At 38.9% G+C, this 22901-nt stretch overlaps 1 protein-coding gene across 4 annotated transcripts; it reads right to left on the reverse strand.

Moving 5' to 3' along the window:
- Positions 1-2712: 2712 nt before the first annotated feature.
- slc38a9 (solute carrier family 38 member 9) lies at positions 2713-22627 on the reverse strand. 4 transcript variants are annotated; one of them, XM_035910585.2, is made up of 16 exons: positions 22530-22627; positions 22265-22336; positions 19780-19923; positions 18130-18259; positions 15877-15995; positions 15687-15750; positions 15414-15507; positions 13987-14157; positions 13460-13519; positions 12785-12991; positions 11889-11996; positions 10361-10467; positions 10109-10222; positions 6012-6160; positions 5481-5570; positions 2713-4462 (listed from the first exon to the last, which is right to left on the reverse strand). In XM_035910585.2, the coding sequence occupies exons 3-16, from the start codon at positions 19875-19877 to the stop codon at positions 4297-4299; spliced, it is 1677 nt and encodes a 558-aa protein (XP_035766478.1). In that variant the 5' UTR covers positions 19878-19923; positions 22265-22336; positions 22530-22627; the 3' UTR covers positions 2713-4296. The 4 variants fall into 4 exon arrangements, with proteins under 4 accessions (XP_035766478.1, XP_035766477.1, XP_035766479.1 ...); XM_035910584.2 differs by having other exon boundaries at positions 22508-22627; XM_035910586.2 differs by having other exon boundaries at positions 22514-22612.
- Between the last annotated feature and the right edge of the window lie 274 nt (positions 22628-22901).

The raw sequence follows: 22901 nt of genomic DNA on the forward strand, positions 1-22901 counted from the left end.
CAAAACAACAACTACACTACACACTAACTACACAAGACAACACACTAACTTGAGACTCCAAACACGGTAAACTTCACAAGTCTCTCACCTGTGAAAACTCACTTTCACCCTTTCTTTCGGTCGCTCACTCCTAAAACCTCCCCCTCTTCCTAAACAACGAAATGTCACGTTTCCATATATATTTTTGATTGTTTAACACAAATAAGGAAGGGTGTTTTTTTCCCTTTTTTGCTCACAAGCGGAGAGTGTTTGCTAGCGCTGTCCTTAGAAAACGCTGTTTTTACCGTGTCTTCCAGTAGTAAACGCCTGTTTTATTCAGGAAAAAACATCGCGTACTTACTTACATACTAACATACATATTACTAACATACTTTTGATCATAACTCTGGTTTTACATGGCCTATCAACACAATTTAAAAACTGGTATATAGTTCCCCTAACTTTCAGTAGCTGTTGAAAGGATAAAGTTGTGGTATATCAGTGGTTAGAAATACCATTATTACTTTAGGATTAGTTTAACACAAAGTCAGGGCTGACCCGGTACCATTGCTGTGAGTCACAGTGCGCAGCATAAAGGTCCTTTCACATCGGACGCAGCATGTGCTGCTAATGCTAACTAAAAGCAAAGGATCCAGAATTTGTTGCGGTGGCTGCTGAGCTCTTTGGGTTTTTGATTCATTGAACTGGACATTAAGAATATGTCCCCAAATCCCCAAATGTCAGTTCCATGACTGGGACAAACAAATATCTCGATTTATTTGGAGGGGGCGGAAACCTAGAATTAAATATAGCACATTATTAATCCATAAAGATAAAGGTGGCTTCTCCCTCCCAAGTCTCAGAGATTACTACCTTGCTGCTCAACTCAAAATAATTATACAATGGTGTGATGACACTTATGGGGCCCGATGGAAAGACATTGAGAATATGTGTGGGGTCATTCCAATACAAGCCTTGATAGGAGATCAGAAGCTGGCAACAGCCTACCAGAAAGAACTGAACCCTTTCGCATCTTTTACATTGCTTATCTGGTTTGAGTTAGTGAAAGAACTAAATCTAAGGAACTACATTCAAGTACTTAAGTGGGTGGCTTATGACTCTGAGTTTAAACCAAACCAATTGGATTTACAATTTAAGAACTGGTCACATAAAGGCATTAATGTATACTGTAAAATACTGGATAAGAATGGCCTGCAAAGTTGTCAAACATTACAAGAAAAATATGGGCTAGGAAAAAGTGATTTTTTCAGATACCTACAATTATGGCAGTATTTGTCCTCAAAAGTGACTAAAGAAATTAATACACAATCCAATGAAATAATTAATCTGATTTCACAAACATACTATAAGGGATGTAAGTCAGTTACCTCTAAACTCTACCAGGGCATATTGAAAAGTAGGGGAACTTCAACAGATTATATAAAGGGAAGATGGGAGAGAGAGTTGTCCTCAGTTATAACTTCTGAGCAATGGGACAATATGTGTGAGACTGCCATTTCAACCTCATCCTCTGCATACTGGCGAGAATTTAGTTAGAAAAACCTGGTACGATTTTTCATAACACCAAAACAAAAAACACGGGGAAATTCTTCATGCTGGAGGAGCTGTGGGGAAACTGTTGCAAACCATACCCACATATTCTGGTCGTGTCGAAAGCTTTCTAAATTTTGGGAAGATGTTATATCAAAGATAGAACCGACTATAGGCTTTAAATCAAAACAACGGCCTGTCATAACATTTTATTTAGGAGACCTACCCGAAGAATTAACAAGCAATGACAAATATCTCCTGAAGATTCTTACTGCTGCAGCAAAAAAAGCAATTACTCATAAGTGGCTCTGTACTGACCCCCCTGTTCTGGACAACTGGTTGAGCGTTGTTGAGGAGATTCATAAAATGGAAAAACTTATCTTTTTGTTACGGCTGAAAGCTAATATTTATACCACAAGATGGGACAAGTGGTTGAAATATATCCAAAATTAGAATGTTGTTTGTTTGTTTTTTTAATTTATTTTTTTCTTTCTCCTGTTTGTGCCTACTCACATCTATATAAACTTCTGCATGCCTCTCCTAGGCTGCTCTTACATCTGTAGATGTGCTGTCAATTCATGAATATAAAGTCATGTTCTCACTGCCAGAATTGCTTTGTGTGCTTTGTCGACTGCTTGTTTTGTTATTGCTGTTTTTGGTTGTTTGTCGTTTTCCTTTTCTGTTGTAAAAATATGTAAAACCTTTATTAAAAACTAAGTAATGAAAAAAAACAAGTATGCTAATTCATAATGAAGAAAGCTTTGTAACTATCCCCACTAGTGAAGACTGTCATTTCCAAAACACTGCCCCCCCTCTTGAATCCTCCAACTTCAGTGTGCTAATGTGTTTATATTATGCCAACCATAGCTGTGTAGTTAGTGATCACGTAGCACATCTTTATATACCGGCTAGCCCAGCTTCAGTAACCCTACAAACATGACTACTGTTTAGTTTTCTGTAGAGCTGTACTACGGTTGCCCCTAGAGACAAAGCACGTACAAACTCCAAAGCACGTACAAACTCCAAAATTTGTATGTGCTTTGGAGTTTGTACGTGCTTTTTGGAGTTTGTACATGCTTTGTCTCTAGAAGCCACCGTAGTACAGCTCTACAGAAAACTAAACAACTAAACAACAACAACTGTAATAGGTTTCGCCCCCCCCCCCCCCTGCAACTCTGAATTAGATAACCGAAACAAAATGAATGGAAAGTGTACTTGGTTCAAAGACAAAGTAATTTCAATTAAGCTTTATTTAGTGTAAACTGCTAGAAAAAAAAAAGTCTTCAGCTGTATCCATTTAAAGATGATAAAATAATACAAAGTGTGGAGAAAAATAAATCAGATTTTGGTATGTGGGCTACAGGGGAAAAAAACCTCATAATAATAGTAAAATAAACCAAACACCTAAAAAGTTTGACTGATTTGTACAGGTGACTTTCGCAGCACCTTATCTTCCCTCACACACAACATCACTCTGAACCAATCTGAAAACCCCACATTGACATTTATAATTTTGTTCACTATTATGACAGGACTTAATAACAGCTCAGTATTAACATGATAATACTGCTGTAATGTCTAAACGTTGCAATACTCACATAATAGCATGAGAAATACCAAGGTATAAACCAAGTAATAGCTTGTATCAACAATTGTTATGGCTGAAACATATTAGACTACAATGTGAAAGAAGGGGCCAAAAACTATGGGCATGGGTAACAAACAAAGATGCCTATGAGGCAAAACTAGTTATTAATAGTTTAATATTACCCTGCTATAACAATTATTAATACTGAGCTATTGCTTGCTTTTTTACCACAGTGCATCTTGATCCCCATGTGACCTCAGTGAATGCAATGTTACAGATAATAATGCCCACAGTACTAAAATTTGCCTCAAACCAAAATTATTTTTCACACTGATACTGATGATTAAAAATAACGTGAAAACTAAAGTTAATACAGACTCTTTCCTCGCACATAATCCCTTTAGCTATCCAACCATTAGTAAAATATAGTATATATTTAAAACAAATCAAGACAGCAATTAATTATCCTATGGTTGGGCCAGATGTTATTTATAATTAAAAAAAAAAAAAATAGCAAGTCAATACTTGATAGTTACCATCAGCAAGATATAACTGTGACTGCTGTAACCCAGCTCTATCAAGTTACAGTTGAGGAACTATAGAGAGCTAATGTTATTCAATTGGACTAGTAATTGTGTCCACATCACTTTGGCCTACACAGAGTGAATATTTATAGATCTTCACCTGTTAAATTTTCAATTTTTTTCCCACTAGATCCAGTTTAATTCTGACCGGTTCTGTTTTCGTTTTGAATAAAGTGCGCCCTTGGCTTTTTCCAAGGACACTGTTGCCAAAAAAAAAAAAATGTACGGTAACCATAAACCCATTAACAAAATGCTCACACCCATCTGAAACATCTGTGTTTCAACACAGTTTAGAATATGGTATATGACTAGCGGGGCAGAAAAAAAGGCTGGATAACATGAAGGAAATAAAAATGAATGTATGCCAAACAAAAACACTGAATTCCTGTTATTAAACTGTATTACTGCCCTAATATTCAACTGTAACTTCTTGTGATAGGAAATTTAACTACCACAAACACAAACATTAATCTGAGTAGCTGATTTGATTCATCTGCCTTTCACACTTAAAGTTTCTTCAAATAATGTCAGGTTGCCAGCTGAATTCTTCTTCATATTTATTAATCTTAATTCTGAAAGATTAACTAGCCACTTCTACATGAAAAACTGAGCCACCAGGTTGGCCACACCCAGTAAGATTAGTAAACTGTGGGAAATTGCTGTCTTCCACCTCAGCATCCCCTGCCGTCTCAGGGTGATCATGTGGACTAATGCAGGAAATACAAACACTAAAGCCAATCCACAAATTGCTCCAGAAAACCTGCAAAGAGGAACACAAAGTTAAAACCACTACACCATTACAAGGAGCCAACTGGTATGCCAAACAACAATGGCCACAACAAAAAAAGGAAACATACTTGAATTTAGATTAAACTTTGTTTCTTTTCTTCCTTGCATAGGTAAGGATGAACATGCTAACACAGGTTTACCTTTTGGCCACTGATTCAAACCCTGGCGTATTGAGTGTAGTGTTGTTTGTTTTAAAGTAAAAAGTTTCAAAGAAAGATAAAAACATACTTTCTAATTCAGTTTATGCACAAAACATCTTAGATGCATAATTATACCTATACCTTATATCTACATATCCACGGGGCATACTGTAATTTTCTTTTTTCTTTTTAGACAGGACATAAATGTAACTGCAAATATTTTACAACTCAGTGGTCTGCCTTTCTCAGAATCTTGAACTTTGTTCAAATACATATAAATAACTAAGACATTCAATTCTAATTCAAACTTGGAACTATCAGAATAGTTTTATTTATGTATTATTTTATTTATTAACTGTCACATTTTTCATACCATTTATGCCTTGATTTTATTGTTCATTTTTATATTATAATGACCTTTTTTTTTTTTTAGCCTTTTATTATCTGTAAATTAACTTCAGGGTAAAATGACTGATTCTTATATAGTGCTGTTCTACTTTATACCCAAAGCGCTTCGAGGGTATGACAACAATTGGAACTGCTTATTCTGTGACTATTTTTCAAAAATACAAATATCTGTTTATTGAATTTTACTTTATTAAGTTAATCATCCACTTATTGCCATTATTATAACAATCTATTTCATTTATTTTTCAATCAAGTATAACCAATGTAGTCTTTAATATCAAACACCTCAATAATGTAAGAATGTCATCAAAATGTTTACAGAATTTCATAGCTACACAGTCAGTCTACTTTATGAAATGTTATTCAAGCTAAATTATTAAACTAAGACTAATTAGACTGTTTGTCTTCACATAAGTGAACGCAAAACAATTTCATACTTACCGTATGATGGATCCTATATTGGGATAAAATGTGGCCACCAGGACACCAGCTCCAACAATTAAGATGTTCAGTATCAGAACATGAAGGAAACTAAAGAAAAACAATATAACAAACTATAAATTGCTTACAGGCAAGTCATCGATCACTGTTTACCCAGGACATCATAAGGTCGTTAAGAGATGGCACACAAAGAAGTGGCCACATGAAGAAATCTGAAACATGCTTTTGTTTTTTATTAATTTATTTATTCGGTTACAATGTCATTTCTTTTCTTAGTCTTGTTTAATTAATAACAATTGGAGTAGAAACTGCAACTCTCTTATTACAGCTATGTACAGGAGCACAAAGTGCATCCCATAGCAGAAAACTGCCTGATTATTCCCACCGCAGACACAACAACTGAACAAAATTTAGCAGTTAAATTGAGAAATTATCACATTTTTTGTTTAAAATAAAAGAAACGTGGGGGAAATATGATCAGTTATCAGCATTGTTTTGTTTCCTGTTAAATGGAAAAAGCATTACTCTTACCTGGGATAATGATTTCCAAATAGTTGACCCATCATCTGAACCCGCACCAGATAACCCAACAGGGGGTATACAGTAATCATCTGGAAAAGCAAGAAGGTCCTAGCCACAAACACCATAATATCACTGCTGGGGAAGTTATCCAGGAAGTTCTGTGAGGGAAAAGCAGTGCAGTGTTTATAAGCTAACTTATGGTTGCCAGAAATCAGCAAATAAGGGGTTTTAATGTTCATGTCCATGAAGAAACAAGCCGATAAAAAATTCTTATGGTTATGGTTCAAACAAAAGCAAATCATATTTAAATCTAAACAGACACAAAATGACTGATATGTCAGAATAAACACGATTTAGCCACAAGATTAAAACCACTGCCATGTTATGTACATCATACTGACCAACACATTCCAGTGCAATGCTCTGCAGCGATACCTTTGGTCCTGGTTTAGTATGGATTCTACTTTTCATCTAAATATTGTTTCAGACCACACACCTAATGGAAGCGGGAACCCATACACCACAGAAACTACTCAGGAATTTCCCATTAAATACACACAAAATATAAAGTAAATAATGCCAGAAACCACAGAAGACCATTTAAAGCTACATGTACATGCCCCAACAGATCAAAACTGTTTCAGTGTACACTATGCTGAAACAAGCAAACAAACAGAAGGATTACTCTTTAAATCATCTATGTACATAAAAATCATTTTGAATGCTTAGTTTTTAACATTAATCAAATTGAAATGTATGAAAAAATTGGTAATACTGAAAAACAATTCCACTTACAAAGAGTAGATTAAAAGTGTGTAACCCTGCAAGTTAATTATGTCAACAAAACCTTATTAGAGTCAGAAGTTACAACAACCAATTGTATGGTTCCTCTCTTCTAACATATTGACTGTGTTTATTTTAAATACATATTGGAGCAATTTAAGGAGTCCTCCCATGGATGGACTGTAACTACAACTGGAAATTTTGTTCTGCTCTGTTGCCTCTGTAAACTCAGCGTAGCAACGCAAACCACTTCTCAACCTTGAACTACTACAGCTGTCATACAGTAGTTCAAGGTTTACTGTGTGACAGCTGTAGTCAAACATGGTGACATTGCCTTAGGTAAAAATGTGGTGTAAAGGATGGGTATAGATTGTTAACAGTGACTACATTTTCAAAATTGTCCAGTAGTAACCATGTTAACCACTGAGCCCAGTTTATTAGTGTAGAAATGATCTACCTTTACCAGCTATATCTCAAAAGACTTAACAACACAGCAGATCAACACCTTTCAACACTATAGCAAAGCTATGATAAACTCACTTCCAACAAAGACAATCCATCTTTTGCCCTGCTCAGGGATAAACCAATGTAGATGGTGTGCAATGAAAATAACAGGCCCCTTTACCCAGATACATCACAGATGGTAAACATCTGCTTCCACTGACTCATTTCAGCGAATAATAGTCTTCTTATATCTAGTGCATTGTGGGGGTTTGAGGTTCGGGGGGTGCTTCGCCTCCGTGCTGGGGCTCTGGCTGGGCCTCTGGCTGGGCCTTGGGGGCTTCGGTCCTCGTCGGTGTGTCGCCGAGGTTGTGGGCGGGTGGGTGCACGGGGGCTCAGCCCTGGCACAGGGGGCCTCTTGTGCATCGGCCTAACTGGGGGGCTCTTCAACTGACAGGGAGGTTGTTCCATCCTTGCAGGAGTCCACTCTGCAGGTGGGGGAGAGACATAGGAGAGGTGGAGAATAAACTTAACCTGGGTGTCTGTTGTCTTGTGTAGTCTGGGAGATGATTGAATGTTGGGGTGGGTACAGTTTCCTCTGCGGTGGGGTAGGGTGGGCTGCCCCGGGTCCTGTGGGGCTTGGCAGTGCTGCTGCCGTAGGCCCCGGTCTGGATGGGCCTGGGCTCCCTTGCCTTGGTGGGTACCAGAGGACGGGGGTGCCTACTGGGGTCAGCGGGGGAGCTGGCCCTAGGGAGGGGCATCCTCCCCTCCCCTCTTTTCCTCCCCATCCCCGGCACCTCCCTCTTCCCGCTCCACCACACCCACCCACACAGGTAGGGCCTTGGGGTGCGGGTGTGTCACCAGGGTGCAGGGGAGACATTCCCCCCCCTCTGTCCCCTTCTGGCCACCTGTGCCTCAATTTTATCTCACAACTTAGACATCCACATTACTTACACTCTCATAACACACACACACACATATATATATATATATAGGGCCTTGAGGCTGGGCACGTTAACGGCGTCCAGTAGACGGTCTGTGTATTCAAACCTACCTCTGGCGCCGGTGCCCACCTCTCAATTTTAAATCCATGTAGACACTGAGGGTTCTCGGGAGGGGCCGTGCTAACACCTGCTGCTCTCTGGCAGCAGCACCATGCTCTCCCTTGTTTTAAATGCACTTTAGAGCAACACGCAGCAACACTACACATGAGCGGGAGGAGGGAGATATGTGGTCTTCACACACCCCCGTTCTCTACTACCCATCGGGGCGGGGGGGCTGGGAGGAGATGTTGGCTGTCCGATTGGCCTCCCTGCTGCTGCGGAGCCTGGGACGGTCTGCTTGCCTCCACCCCGGGGGGAAGGGTAACATCTCTTGGGTCTGGGTGCTGTTTCCCCCTCTGGGGGCGAGGATACCTGGACCCGGGGTATAGAGTATGTTTGGGGAGTGTGATTGTGTGTACATGTCCATTTATGTCAATCCTTACGTTGGGTGAGTGCTGAGTGTTTGTATATGTGTGCATGAGGGTGGGAATGCATGTCTGTGTCTGTGTGTGTCTGTTTGTCTGTGTCTATATGTCAGGTCGGGTCTTAGACTCCACCTCTCTGGGAACTCCCAGGCCCTCCAAGTGTGGAGGCCTATCTCCCCTCACCACACTCCCTGCCGGTGACTGATACCCTCAGGGGTCGGTGCATTGATGGTTCTTGGTGTCCGGGGCTGGGCGCTCAGGTATGTACCAGCTCAATCCCGGTGGCTACTTGGCGGGGCCTGGTGCCTGTTGCTTGGTAAGGCCTCTTCCGGGGCGCGGGGGGCCCTCGGGCCTCTGGCCTCTGTGCCTGCGGCTCGGTTCTCTCTGGCACAGCTGGCTGCCGGCAGAGCCAGCGGGCACGCCGGTGCAGCCCCCTCTAGCTTCTGCTCGGTGGCTACTGGGTGACCCCTCGTCTGGGGATCCTCAGCCCTTCCCATGAGGGTGGCACAGATGCCCCTCCGGTGGTCCTCCTTGGGCTCTCGCACTCTGGGGCCTCTGGATGTCTGGAGCCTGGATCTCCTCCATGCCTGCTTCATGCCCTGAGGGACAGGGCATGGCTCTCTACATCCTCTTGCAGACCATTACATGGGGAAACCATTTGAATACAAGCGCGCCGACCCACACAGGTGTGCACACAGGTGTTCACTGTTCGTAGACTTAAATCACACCTTTCTTGGCTGCTACTTCAAAGCACATTGTGCGCTGTCTGTCCTGCGTGCTGCACAACAACATTCAATATTTAGTGTTTACTGCTGTTTACACTTAGCTAGATTAATGCGATGGTGTTGTGTATAGTATGTTGCTTTGTTGTTTTTTTTGCTTGTTTTCTATTCCTTCTCTCTCAACAGGTGATCCAGGAGATTTTTTCCCCCCTTTCTCACTGTCCCTCTCCCCTTCTGTTTTTCTTTTCCTTCCTCTTTCTTTCTCCCTTTCCTATCCCTCACTCATGTCTGTCCCGTCTGTAACAACTGAAAATAAAATAAAATAAATAATAAAATAAAAGGTCGATCAAATGGACCAATACGGCAATGCCATGATGATCCATTTGGCAAAATAAATCCATTGGGTATCCTTGTTGGTCTTCAGACAACAATTCTGACGGCTAAAGAACCAAATGGGACAGGCAAAAGAAAAAGAAAAAAAAATGTAGTGCATTGTACTGAACCACAGCTACCTGAATACACTTTTTGAGATTGCTGCTGCCAAAAGACATTTAATCGGTTATTAAATCGAAGGGTTTACTTGCATCTTTAAGTGGTAGTGGGTATAGGGAAAATATGAGCATTTTTCATATGGTGAAAAAAAATGCATACATAAAAATTATTTAAAAATAACAATAAAGTGAAAATCTTACTGGCTGAATGCAGTCTTTGAAAAGAGGAGGAGAGGGAAAAGCAGCAAAGATCAACACTCCAACGTACAGGTAGGTTAGCCCCACTAAAAGATAAGCCACAGACAGGTCACGCACCTGAAAACATACCAAATTTACCTTAGATGCATCAGAATTAAAACTTTTGATACTGAATTGTGTCATCTAAATTTACTTAGCAAAAACCAGATTTGAAGAGTACTAATATTTGGAAGAACATGGATAAATAACACTCACATTGTTCTTTTGGTCCTTGTTGTTCTTCATTAATGTGATGATGCAGTTGTGAATGAAGAAGGCCAGAGTGAGAACACCAGTGAGCTGAGGGAAGAGCAATCTGAACTCTGAAAGATCATAATTAAAACATAGATACATTCTTTAATGTAAAGAAACTGAGAACACACACAGACACACACGCATCAGGCATAACATAACCATCTGCCTAATATTGTGTTGATCTGCCTTATGCTTTCAAAACAGCCCTCACCCATCAAGGCATGGACTCCACAAGACCAAGTGTGCTGTGTTATTTAGCGCCAAGATGTTAGCAACAGATTTTTCAACTGCTGCAAATTACAGTGTGGGGCCTTCATGGATCGGACTTGCTTGTTCAACACATCACACAGATACTTGAATAAATTAAGATCTGGGGAATTTGGAAACCAAGTCAACACCTCAAACTTCTTGTTGTTCTCCTCAAACATTCCTGAAACATTTTAGCTTTGTGACAATGCACATTGTCCTGCTGAAAGCACCGCAGCAATCAGGGAATATAGTTTTTATGAAAGGTTACATATGGTCTACAATGCTTAGGTAGGTGGTATGTATTAAAGTAACATCCACATGGATGGCAAGACCCAAGGTTTTCCAGCAGAACATTAGCCAAACCATCACACTGCCTCTGCTGGTTTACCTCGTGCCCATAGTTCATCCTGGTGGCAGAATGAAGCAACGCACATGTACCCGGCCATCCACGTCAAAGAAAACATGATTCCTCAGATCAGGGCACCCCCTACCAGTGCTCCATGTCCTAGTTCTCAATCTTACATGCCCATTCTTGGCACTTTTGGCAGTGGACAGGTGTCAGCATGTGCACTCTGGCTGATCTGAGGATATGCCCCATATGCAGAAAACTGCAATGTACTGCGTATTCTAACACCTTTTTTATCAGAACTAGCATTACGTTATTGAGCAATTAGAGCAACAGCAACTGTTGGATCTGTTGGCCAGCCATCCCTCCCCTTAGCACTAGTGAACCTTAGCTGCCCATGATCCTGTCACTCGTTCACCACTGGGCCACTTTTGATAAATACTGATTACTGCAGACCAACAACACCTCCACAAAAAAATGCAGTTTTGGAGATGCTCTGACCAAGTCATGCAGCCATCACAATTTGGCCCTCATCAAATCTTGTCAAAATCCTTACATTTTCCCTTTTTTACTGCTTCTTACATATCAGCTTTGAAGATAAAATGTTCACTTGCTCTGTCAGTGGTCATAATATGCCTTATTACATGGCTCCATAGGTGTACAGCCAATGGACCTTCGTTTTGCACCTCAATAATATAATATTTAGATTTTCAGCTGGTGTCATGACTTTTTGCACCCCCCCTTTCTTCATGTGCTTTTTCCCTGTGTTATTTCATATTATTACACAATTTATGGACATCTTTGTTGTCATTTCTTTCGGTTGTTACCAATATCTACACATACATCTACATTCCTGTTAAAAGACACTCAAAGAAGCATTAACACCAGTTTTACCTGGAACATAGAATTCTGTTTTGTCAAACCAGTGGAATTCCAGGTGAAAGCCTAGGCGGACAGCTTTGACAGTGACCAATACAATCAGGTAGACCACTGATATGGTGCCTGTACAAGATGGATGAATGAGATCAATACGTTAATGGATGAATTGCTGATGCAACACAGAAAGCAGATTAATCAAGCCCCACAGTTAACAATGAATTGACGTATCTCTACTCTACATCAGAGTATGCTTATTTAACTAAGTATAAATGTTAAATAAAGGCAAACCATGATCAGTATTGCACTTCACCACTCATTCACCTTTGAGCAAATGTGAAATTCTTAATGAGAAGACACCAGTCTTAACTCCATGTCTACAAAGAAAAGGATCTAGCCATTTTTTCGAGCCTTCAGTCAAAATGATGTGACAAAAAGAATACATTTCTATGCTGGGCCCTTTTTAATCAAATGCCAGCAGTGCGTTGTAAAGAAATTCCAGTACACACTATTTACGAAGCCCAAGTTTTCTGACTAATCTAAAACAATGCGACTGCTGTTGGTAAATAGAACGGTTCTTATGTAGCGCTTTTATACTCTACTCGAGCACTTAAAGTGCTTTATACTACAATATGCCTCCCCCACTCATAGAAGTTTTCTTCTAAGCTTCGGTACTTTCTATCTAACATTCATACACATCCTCACATTTCGATGGCTGCATTGAAGAGCAACCTGGGATTATCTTGCTCAAGGATATTTTGGCATGCAGACTGGAGCAGCCAGGGATTGAAAGATAAATGAGAGGACAATGCTGAAAAAAACTGAAAGCGTTTTTTTTTTCATCTGGATAATCCTGATACATTCCCACCCAGGTTGGGGTCGCTGTGGCTCCAGTCAACCTCTTGATGTCTTACCCAGGAAAGTGAATCTTGCAAAGAAGGAAGCTGAGCGGAAGCAGAGCAGTGGAAGAAGCAGAATGATGAGATAGAAGGGGACAGTGTTGGTTTTACTCCAGTAGCGTTCAAAAGGGTTCACATCAGACATATTTCCATTGTCACTGAGGAAAAGGGTGCTGATGGTGTTGTTCCCTCCAGGGTTAGTATTTTGGTAAGGGCAGATGACTGGTGAACAAATTAACAGAATATCATCAAACACTGTTAATTAACTGGGTGACACAAAATTATAAAATGCACCAGATCAAAGGCATAAAGTACATCTTTGTTTACAGTCACATGCTTTTCCAGTCTCCTTTCGCTTTTTGCCTAACCGCTGTCTGTTTGGTGGTCTTTGTGAAGAGGTTCACTAATATTATTTCATTCCAAACATTTTGCCCCTAGATTTAACCATCAGACATTCCCAGACGTTTATTCCAAAACTAATTCTAACTTTAATAAAAATCTGAAAACAGACTGGAAATACGGGCCAAAAAGCTTTAACTTTTACAATATTTAGTATGCAGGTGGTCTATGTCCTCTTTACAAAGCAGTAACTTTGTGATTCCCTGGATGTGAATTATTTACTTGGAATTTATAACCTTTTTTGAAAGGTATATGATAAAGCTGAAACTTTGCATACAGCAAGTGACTTACCCTTTTCTGAGCCATTGGTTTCCAACTCTGAATCTGACACATTGATATTGTGAACATGGTCTATGGACAGAGAAGAGGAAGCCATCGGTTAAGAGAAACGAGCCTTCTTGCAAAAGCCAAAAGCTTGATAAAGCAAATAATGAATTTACATCTTTCTGCACAATGTCTTTGTGTAATGCAAATGTCTTCTGTGCAAATTTCAGAGATCTTCTCAGTGTTTCTTGCCTTGAGTGGTAACTTCTGTGTATTTAAACAGAAATTGAAAAATAATGTAACAATATCTTTTAGATCATCCAATGGCTTAACCTCAGCGAAGAAAAAAAAGTTATTACAAACATTGGGCCCACTATGTGTCATATTACCACAGTTAATTAAAGCTTGCAGAGCTGTGAGTTTTGTTTTTGCTTAAAATGTTTCTGAAGTCACTGTGCTGCACATATGGTAACATAAACAAGGATTAACATGTCAAACAATAGTATAGAATGACATAATTCCACTCTTTTGCAGATAAAACCATTGTTTCTTACTGTAAATAAACTGTCCAGTGTTGAAGAGGAAGTTGGACATAAGTACCCAGTAGACTACCATAGCTCCAACAAGTGACACCATAGAGAACATCAAGCTGGACCACTGACCAACTTTTCCAAAATAGTACTGACAGACATCAGGGAATTCCCAGTCTGATGTGTCCACACAGGCTAGGAGAGCACAAAGAATAATTACAGAGGTAAATACTTGGTTCCCAAATATGATGTTAATATATCACAAAAGCTTTTCCATAGTACACAGTGGTGACAAACATGAACTTTATGAGCTAACATTCTTTTGCAAAGTCATTTAGTAAATGCAGCAGCATAAATTGTTTTTTTGATTCAAATTCATTTGCTCTGTACCTTCTGTCTTAACAATAACTTCTTGTAACTATGCCAAAAATATACCGGTGCAACCATGATCTAAAAGCAAGTGTTTAGATGTATTAACAAGACTGCACATTCGCATGTAACAAGTAGTTAACTCATATTTATACAAATACATTTTTTTTTTTTTTTTAAATCTCTCATTTCATCTAGTTATCAATTTCACTCAGGAGGAAATATCCTAGATATATGTACAAAGCAAGCAAAGAGCTTTTCAAGTTAAATTGATGGAATTTCTTTGACTCGCTGATACAATCAGCACATTCCATGTCCACCTGCTAAGAGCAGACTTCAGTAAAGGTTTGAAACATTATAAGTAGGTAAGATGAAAGCTGTTGCTGCTGTCTTCAGGTGACGGAGTGTAAAAGCTTTTAAACTACAGAAGTAAGGAATACTCCATAGATCAGGCTCTGACTGATATTAAACAGAGTAAATACAGCAGTGACATTCCTGTACAGTGATCACCCAAAAATGTAACACTTTGCAGAAGACAGACTTGTCTTCATAAACAGCAACTTCTGATAAATCCCGATAAATACATTAGTTTTCATCATGCATTTGGGGAATAAATTGCTCTATAGATCAGGTTCTGAATGATACTGGAACAAAACATTCTGTAAAATCTTTATAATGCAGACACAGAAAAAAAGTGTTGGGCAGAGAATAAGAGGGAAAAAACACTTAATTTTAAGTATAAACAGGTACTCTATTTTTTAAATTTAAGGGTATAATTTATCTTTCTGGCCTGCAAATTATAAAGAGCATAATTAATCAGTTATGCTAAAGTGAATGACAACATATTAAAGAAATGCTAACAACAAAAAACATAACTGCTCTCTCACAAAGAACCCTATACAATGTGTATGTTGAGAATTTGCCATTGGCCTTAATTTTGCATACTAATATGGAATGGAAAATATTTTTCTAGCATTTGAGATCAGAAACAAGCCATTGTGAACTAGGTACTATTGTAAACTTTTAGAAAGCTGTTAGTATTGGTCTATTAATCCCAAACCTAGTTTGTAAAAATGACTTACGTATTGACTTTGGTGATTTGAGGACAATATAACAACAATACAGCATCAGCAGGCCTATGAAGATGACAATGAAGACTCCAAGAGTGAAACCAGCCTGAAATAAAGTCGAAATTGTATATTCATTTTGAGCTTTTGGCCTCTACACTAACCTTTATTTGAACAAAGTTCTCAAACAAAGGTTGTTTTTTTTTTTGTTTGTTTTTTTTTAATGTGATTTTAGGTGTGGTTTTGAATGAGCTGAAAACATCAAGTATGTAAACTGAAACACATCACCTGCTTTATACCCCAAGGCATGCTGAGTATAGATGTGCCCATCATTGTGTTCCATATAGCAAATCTGGGACAAGAAAAAAAAAAAAAATAACTCAAAGCAGTAAATGCATCCAGTTAACTACAAAGAAAGCATGTAGCTTACACATGCTTTGTGCAGTGGATTTCACATTTTACTACTGCTAGGGCTTACATGGTGATGATACTGGGGTTTTTAGAGGTATGGTCACTGCCTGGGACCTTGAAAGCTGTTCCCAGTGGACTATAGATGTAGATCTCATCTGGCTGAGGAATCACGTGATCTGGAGGACTCTAGGGAGGAAAAACGGAGAGGTGAAGGTGAAGATTTCAGAAAAGTGCATGTCATGACGTCTTAGAATTACAAAGATAACTTTAATAGCATTCCACTTATTAAGGTAGGTTTGCTTCATTTTCAGATCTTCAGTTTGATCTTCAGTGTTACTACAAAACTTTGAAAAGAAGAAAATTAGGAGATAGCTGATAACCCCTTACAATCTGAAGTTATAACCATGTAGCAATAACTTTTTTTTTCTGTGAGTATTCATGAAATGAAAACTATGTGCTAACATATCCAGTGGATGGAAACATAATAGCAATAGAAAGGCAAATTAAAATTATTTTAAGTAAAAATAAAAACAGATGATAAGAGAAACAACAATACAGATGCTTTGACACAGGTGCACTGCATGGGACAACCAGGGCTTAAAGTGGATCTTGAAAGGTGGGAGAATCCCAAGATCTGATGTAGCAGTGCAGCAGGAAAAATGACTCACCTCAAAATGAACAAGTAGCTTTGTACTCTGAGCTCTGGTAGTTTTTACAGATCTGTTTTCTTTTTGGACAGGCTATGTGATCAATTGACCTGTACTGCCTCTATGGCTCTAGGGCAGCTTTTTGTGGATTTAGCCAACTGGATTTTCCAATACATTCTGACATGTTACATGCCCTATTGATCTATCATGGCTTCCTTCCAAAAATTTGGAACTTTAAAAGCATTAGTTAAGGTTATCAGCTTAAACTTATGACTTCTTTCAAGTAATATAAATTATTACAGTCCATAATACCAATTTATATAGCCTGAGATCGATCACTGATCAAAGACCATTGATCAAAGACGACTGATCAATGGTCATGAGTACCATTTACAATACTGTGATTGCAGCCATTATCCAACTCTGTGAATGGTACTCATGGCAATTGATCAGTGGTCTTTGATCAGTGGTTGTTGATCAATGGTCATGACAAGTTGCATATTAACTATCAAGGAACTTACCTCACACCATATTGTTCATTAAATGGGCTGGTTTAAGTTATTGTGCAAATACACTGTTTATAAGGTTGGGGAAACCTGCAGTCAGCTTAGACCAAAGAAGTCACTTGGATGAGTGACGAAACCTTTCTCCCACTGAATACGCTACGTCCAGATGAACATAAATTAAACCCCAAAAGGTTGATTATCTAGTGCCTTCAAAAAACATTTTATTAACTGGTGACCTGTCCAGAGTATATATACCCTGTCTCTTATGGCAGCTGGGATAAGCTTCAGTGCCCTGTGGCCCTAATTTGTATAAGCAAAGATTGATAAATGGATGGATATTTCAGCTACAAAATACTGTTACTTGCTAGAAAAAAAAATCAGACAGCTAAGTACAATGAAAACATATTTACTGAGCTCTTTTGGAAGCGTAACACAGTATATGGCATTACCTGTGTCTTCCAAAGAAAAGCAACTTTGCTTATACTCAGTGCCCTTTTGTACAGCTAGATGCTAAAGGTAATCTATAACTTTTATGCAGATGGGAGTAATCTCTTCCACGGTGACAGTGCTCAAAATTAGCGCTGTATGGAGGAACTAATAGCTAGTATTAAAATTACACAAGTTATTTCAAGTTAATTTCATAAATGTTTTGGGCAAATGTGTTAACACCGTTTTGGATTAACACGTTTGCCATTGTTGGAAAACCACTAGCATTTATGTGAATTTTCTTTAACTTCCTGAAGTTTTTATTTCAATTTCTGTTAGGGTCATGAGACAGTGAATACAAGGATTCTTATATGTGTCTATGTGCCAGTCAGTTTTTTGTGACTACATACTCATCCATGAAAACTTTAAATTAGGAATCCCTACTACATCACACGGTCACCAGCTCTCCATGCCTGTGTCTACAACAAAGAATAATCAAGGCTTTCTAAAGGCTTTCATGCCAAAATGCATTTTTTTTTTATTATAGCCATGCAATGAATAAATGCTTTTAAAATTGTATTTAATAATATTGAATTTGTCACCAATCTGTTGGTCAAAACATGTCGTAAGCTTTATGTTGCTACTGTGTTTTGTTTGGGGGGTTTTTAAGTGGTTTGCAATTTTTTGCCCAGAAGCTATGGTTGTGATGCATTCATGGTTGTGACAACAAACTCGACCTACCAATTGTCGATCAGAAGACCCCATGAGTCTGCTGTAGTAGTGTAATCTGCTGTTGAGTACAGCAGCCTCCGCAGATACTGTCTCTTGAGGGCCATCATTTATAATGTTCTTGCGTTCCACATGGAAAGGCCTGGAAGATGTCAATAAAAATCATGCATTTTTCAAGTCACGAAAAAACACATAATTTCTTTGATTTCACTGCATACAGTAATTATTTGCACAATTTACATTTTTATATTATTTAAAGTATAATATGTTACAATCGGATAAGGCCTTATAAACAGTTTCTCACAAAAGTGAATACACACCCCACATTTTTGTAAATATTTTGTTATATCTTTTCATGGGACAACATTGAAGATATGGCACTTTGATACAATGTAAAGTAGTCAGTGCACAGCTTGAAACAGTGTAAATTTGCTGTCCCCTCTAAATAACTCAAGACACCTTCATTATTGAATAAATTTCTGGCAACAAAAGTGAGTACACCCGTAAGTGCCCTCACACTCTCTCATACTGGTCACTGGAAGTCTAACACGGCACATCATGGCAAAGAATTCTATGAGGATCTGAAAAAAAGAATTGTTACTCTACATAAAGATGGCCTAGGCTATAAGAATATTGCCAACACCCTGAAACTGAGCTGCAGCACACTGGTCAAGACCATACAGTAGTTTGACGGAACAGGTTCCACTCAGAACAACCTCGCTATGGTCGACCAAAGAAGTTGAGTGCACGTGGGATGTCATTGTTTGGGGCTGCATGAGTGCTGCTGGCACTGGGGGGCTACAGTAAATTGAGGTAACTATGAATGCCAACATGTCCTGTGACATACTGAAGTAGAGCATGATCCCCTCCCTTCAGAAACTGGGCCATAGGACAGGGTTCCAATATGATAACAACCCCAAACACACCTCCAAAAAGACCAGTGCCTTGCTATATAAACTCAGGGTAAAGGTACTTGGCTGGCCAAGCATCCACCAGCTCCATGATGTCATCATGGAGGAGTGCAAGAGGAATCTAGTGGGACCCTGTGAAGTTCTAGTGAACTCCATGCCCAGAGTTAAGGCAGTGTTGGAAAATAATGGTTGCCACACAAAATATTGACACTTTGGAGACAGTTTGGACATTTTCACTTAGGGGTGTATTCCTTTTGTTGCCAGCAGTTTAGACATTAATGGCTGTATGTTGAGTTATTTTTAGGTGTCAGCAAATTTACACTGTTATACAAGCTGTACACTGACTACTTTACATTGTATCAAAGTGTCTTATTGTCAATGTTGTCCCATGAAAAGACATAATAAAATTTCGACAAAAATGTGAGGGGTGTACTCACTTTTGTGACACACTGTAGCTTGACTAAGAAAATTCATGCATTAAAGCAAATATATTTGAGATTTGAGAGGTTCTAATCATTGTGTGAACTGGATTAAAACTCACTAACACAGGAAATGGTGCTAGGAAAATGAAGCACTCACACATCTCACAACTAACATCTTAGTATTTGCTTGCTAAGTGAATTCCAAGGAGTCAAGGTAATAAAGCAGCTTGTTTATTATCTAGCAATGAAATGAACAACATAAACCTATGGCATGTGACAGGCAAGAGAGAAAATGATTCATACTTTGTACTGATTAGCACAGCATTTACCTTTTAGTTCTCAAGTCTAGCGAATTTGTGGAGTCTCTTTGCAAGTAGTCCTCTCCAGTCTGCTCTGAACTCAGCAAAGGCCTGGAGTCATCCTCCATGATTCTACTGACTTGCAGCTCTAGCTTCTCAACAGGTGTCACCTAACTGGAAGCATACATGTTACAAAATCTAAACACATACAACCACAGCAAACATAAGATATTGTTTAGTACAATTGTTTGTTTAATTGTGTGCAGATCAACATTTTTCAAGGTAATTTTTGAATGTGTGGGTCTATATTCCAGATGTGCTTACTTCACCATTTTGTAAAAATTAACCCATATTAAAGTAATCCAGTGCAAAAAATAACTATTGATAGTTCATTTGGCAAACGTCATTTTCACAACTGTCAACAAAAACGGTTTTAAGCAAGGCTCATGTTGCTGCAAGGATGTAACTTGGCTTAACACAGTAGCTAGTCCCATTAGGACCCCTCTTCCTTTGGGCCGTCAAAAGTCTGTTAATTTTAAAGCTTTGAAAGCAGAGTACCCACAAGAGCGTGAATCTGCTGCAGCACAGCATTGCCAATGCTATGAACTGCAAACGCCTGTAGAGTGAAGATTGCTGTAAAGGTCATTAGGAGTCCACTGCCCTCTCTGCAGAGGATCAACTATCGAAAAACCCACACAACCCTCGACAAAGTCTGTTCACACTTCTACCCTGAAGCTGCAGGTATAGAAGTGTGAAATCTAGGACCTGTAGACTAAAGAACTCAATGCCATTAGACTCCAAAACACATGACAGGAGTTTATAACCTCAGATTACCTCAATCTACATTCCTGCACACTAGATCGCATTCTCACAGCTGTCTTGAACACCAACTGCTGTCTGCTGTACATACAACTGATGTAGTATAAATATGTACATAGCTTTTAAAGCTCTTTTTTAAAAATCTGCTGTGTTGTGTATCTCAGTACTGTGCATATGACAACATTTTGAAACCTGAAACTCATCTCCTTCCTCATTTCCCTTTTGAATAAAGAGACAAATGAGGAAGAAGCTTCAAAGCCATTCAAGGCTTCAACATACAACAGCTATATAAAACTTCTGAGCCACTCCACAATTCTTCATATTTTGCTTCCAATGATCCAGACGTTCTTTGAGCAATAACTCTCCAGGCTTTCTGAAAGTCTTTCAAAGTTTCTCTTCTGGTGTTGGCTGCATTTTCACTCACTTTTAATTCAATACTAGTACCTGGCCTTTCTCAGAGGAATGTCTTTTTGTTGTTTGTTAAGCCACTTAACATTGTCCTATGAAGCATCCCATTAAAAAAGCACCTAACTCAAGGGACGAGCCAGTGGAAGGATCATTGTCAAGAAGCCATTCCTATGGAAGGAGTAAGGAGTAAAGCATACGGGAAGGCCAACATACACAAAACTCACATGAAAAATAAGTGACAACAGGTCTTGTGGGTTGATGAATCCGAATTTCAGGTTCCTGGTTTATATCGTCATGAACGGCTTTATTTTTCAAATATCACAATGATCCCAAACCATAGAGTATAAGAGATGCACATCAACTACTGGTTTCTCAAATTCGATGTTTGATGTTTCAAGATGAGCACTCTTGGAGGAAGAATGCTTCCTCCAAGAGTGTGGACTAATACCCCCGTATTAGTCCACACTCTCATTGGCTTATAACCTGTATGTCACTAGCGAGTGAGAATGGCTGAGATTTAATTTCACAGGTAATCCTCGATTCTGAAATATAGAATAACCACGATTTACAAAACAGATTTACATGACAACAATGCTAACCACTATGCCACCCTTACAAACACAATTAATTTTTACTTTACACAAAATGAGTGAGTGAGCTCAAACTCAGCAGAAAGTAGTATTTATATAAACTTCTAGAGGACATAAAGTCTCCTTGGAACCACATATATTGCCATCTGATGGTATTCCCAGAGCACAGACCTCACAGAAGCAGTGCAGGATGTCTTAACAGAATGGAATAAAAGGCAGCTGACATCCAAGGACGAGCTTTGGAATGTGTTTTCATATCAAATATCAATTTTCAAGCTTTTTAAAATTGTATAATTTCTGTTTTACATTAAATCACCACACTTATTTCACATTTTCTTAGGAAGAGCTTTTTGTTCTGCCTTTAGCGACTTAACCTCATAAACATAGTTCCGCCATGCACGTGACAACACAAATATTTATCTGGACAAAGTAACAAGTCGATACTGAGATAAAATAATCCATAGTGAATTCCTTCTGAAACCATATTTCTACACAGATACGTACTTAGTGTAAATTTTAAAGATTCTTATACTCAAAGTCACGTACAGTAAAGCTCAGACACTTTAAACACCTTAACGAGTGAAACTGCTGAGTGTGCAACAAAGGCTGGTAGTTGAATGGCAACGTTTCATATCTAAAAATCTCTTTTTAAAAAAAAGATGTGATGCTAGGCTTGCAGGCGTCTTTGTAGAACTCACAGTCTGCAGTGAAGTGTCCTCTCCTCGGGTCTTCAGCTCATCTCAGTTCTGCTGTCTCTGCTATTGTTTCACCTCAAAAGTTGAAGTGAAATCAAATATCAACACAGTTGTTATTCATTTTTAAGTCTAACACCACCGGTGATATCAGCTAAATATTATTCCGAAAAGAAATAATAATTAATTAACAATTATACACGACTAATGAGCCGAGCAGCGGCGTAGAGGAAGAAGAACTTAATTTACAAATACTCAGCAGTCTTCCTACTGGGCTTAGTGACGACAACGTTGTTGGTTTTCTTCCTGTTCCTCTTCTTCTTCGTATGTATTTAGGCCGGACGAACGCTATGCCGCCCTCCACCTTCCTCTTCTTCTTCTACCGTTAGGGGTCGCCACATATTTTCTACAGTGGTGCACCACGTTTCTGGATTTCTAATGCGACATAAACCATTTAATGTTTGCTTATAAATTTTCCAAACAGTTTGCCAAGCCTGGTTATGCCCAGCATTCAGGTACCATCAGTTGGGTGAAGGTGTAATAAGTAATTAGATCAGATTCTCAGTTTAATAAATAATATCAAGCAACTCAAACTTTCATGTGCTTCAGTCTGTATTGCTTCCAGTTATTGTCTATGAGAACT

Source organism: Neolamprologus brichardi, chromosome 7 (genome assembly GCF_056152115.1).
Source record: "Neolamprologus brichardi isolate AB-2024 chromosome 7, ASM5615211v1, whole genome shotgun sequence".
NCBI lineage: Eukaryota > Metazoa > Chordata > Actinopteri > Cichliformes > Cichlidae > Neolamprologus > Neolamprologus brichardi.

Coding starts and splice junctions, on each gene's coding strand:
- slc38a9 (XM_035910585.2), bottom strand. CDS start 19,877: ATGGAGGATGACTCCAGGCCTTTGCTGAGTTCAGAGCAGACTGGAGAG. Junction 15,996..18,129: donor GGTCTTCTGATCGACAATTG/GTAGGTCGAGTT, acceptor TTTCCTCCCTAG/AGTCCTCCAGATCACGTGAT. Junction 4,463..5,480: donor AATATAGGATCCATCATACG/GTAAGTATGAAA, acceptor TCCTCTTTGCAG/GTTTTCTGGAGCAATTTGTG.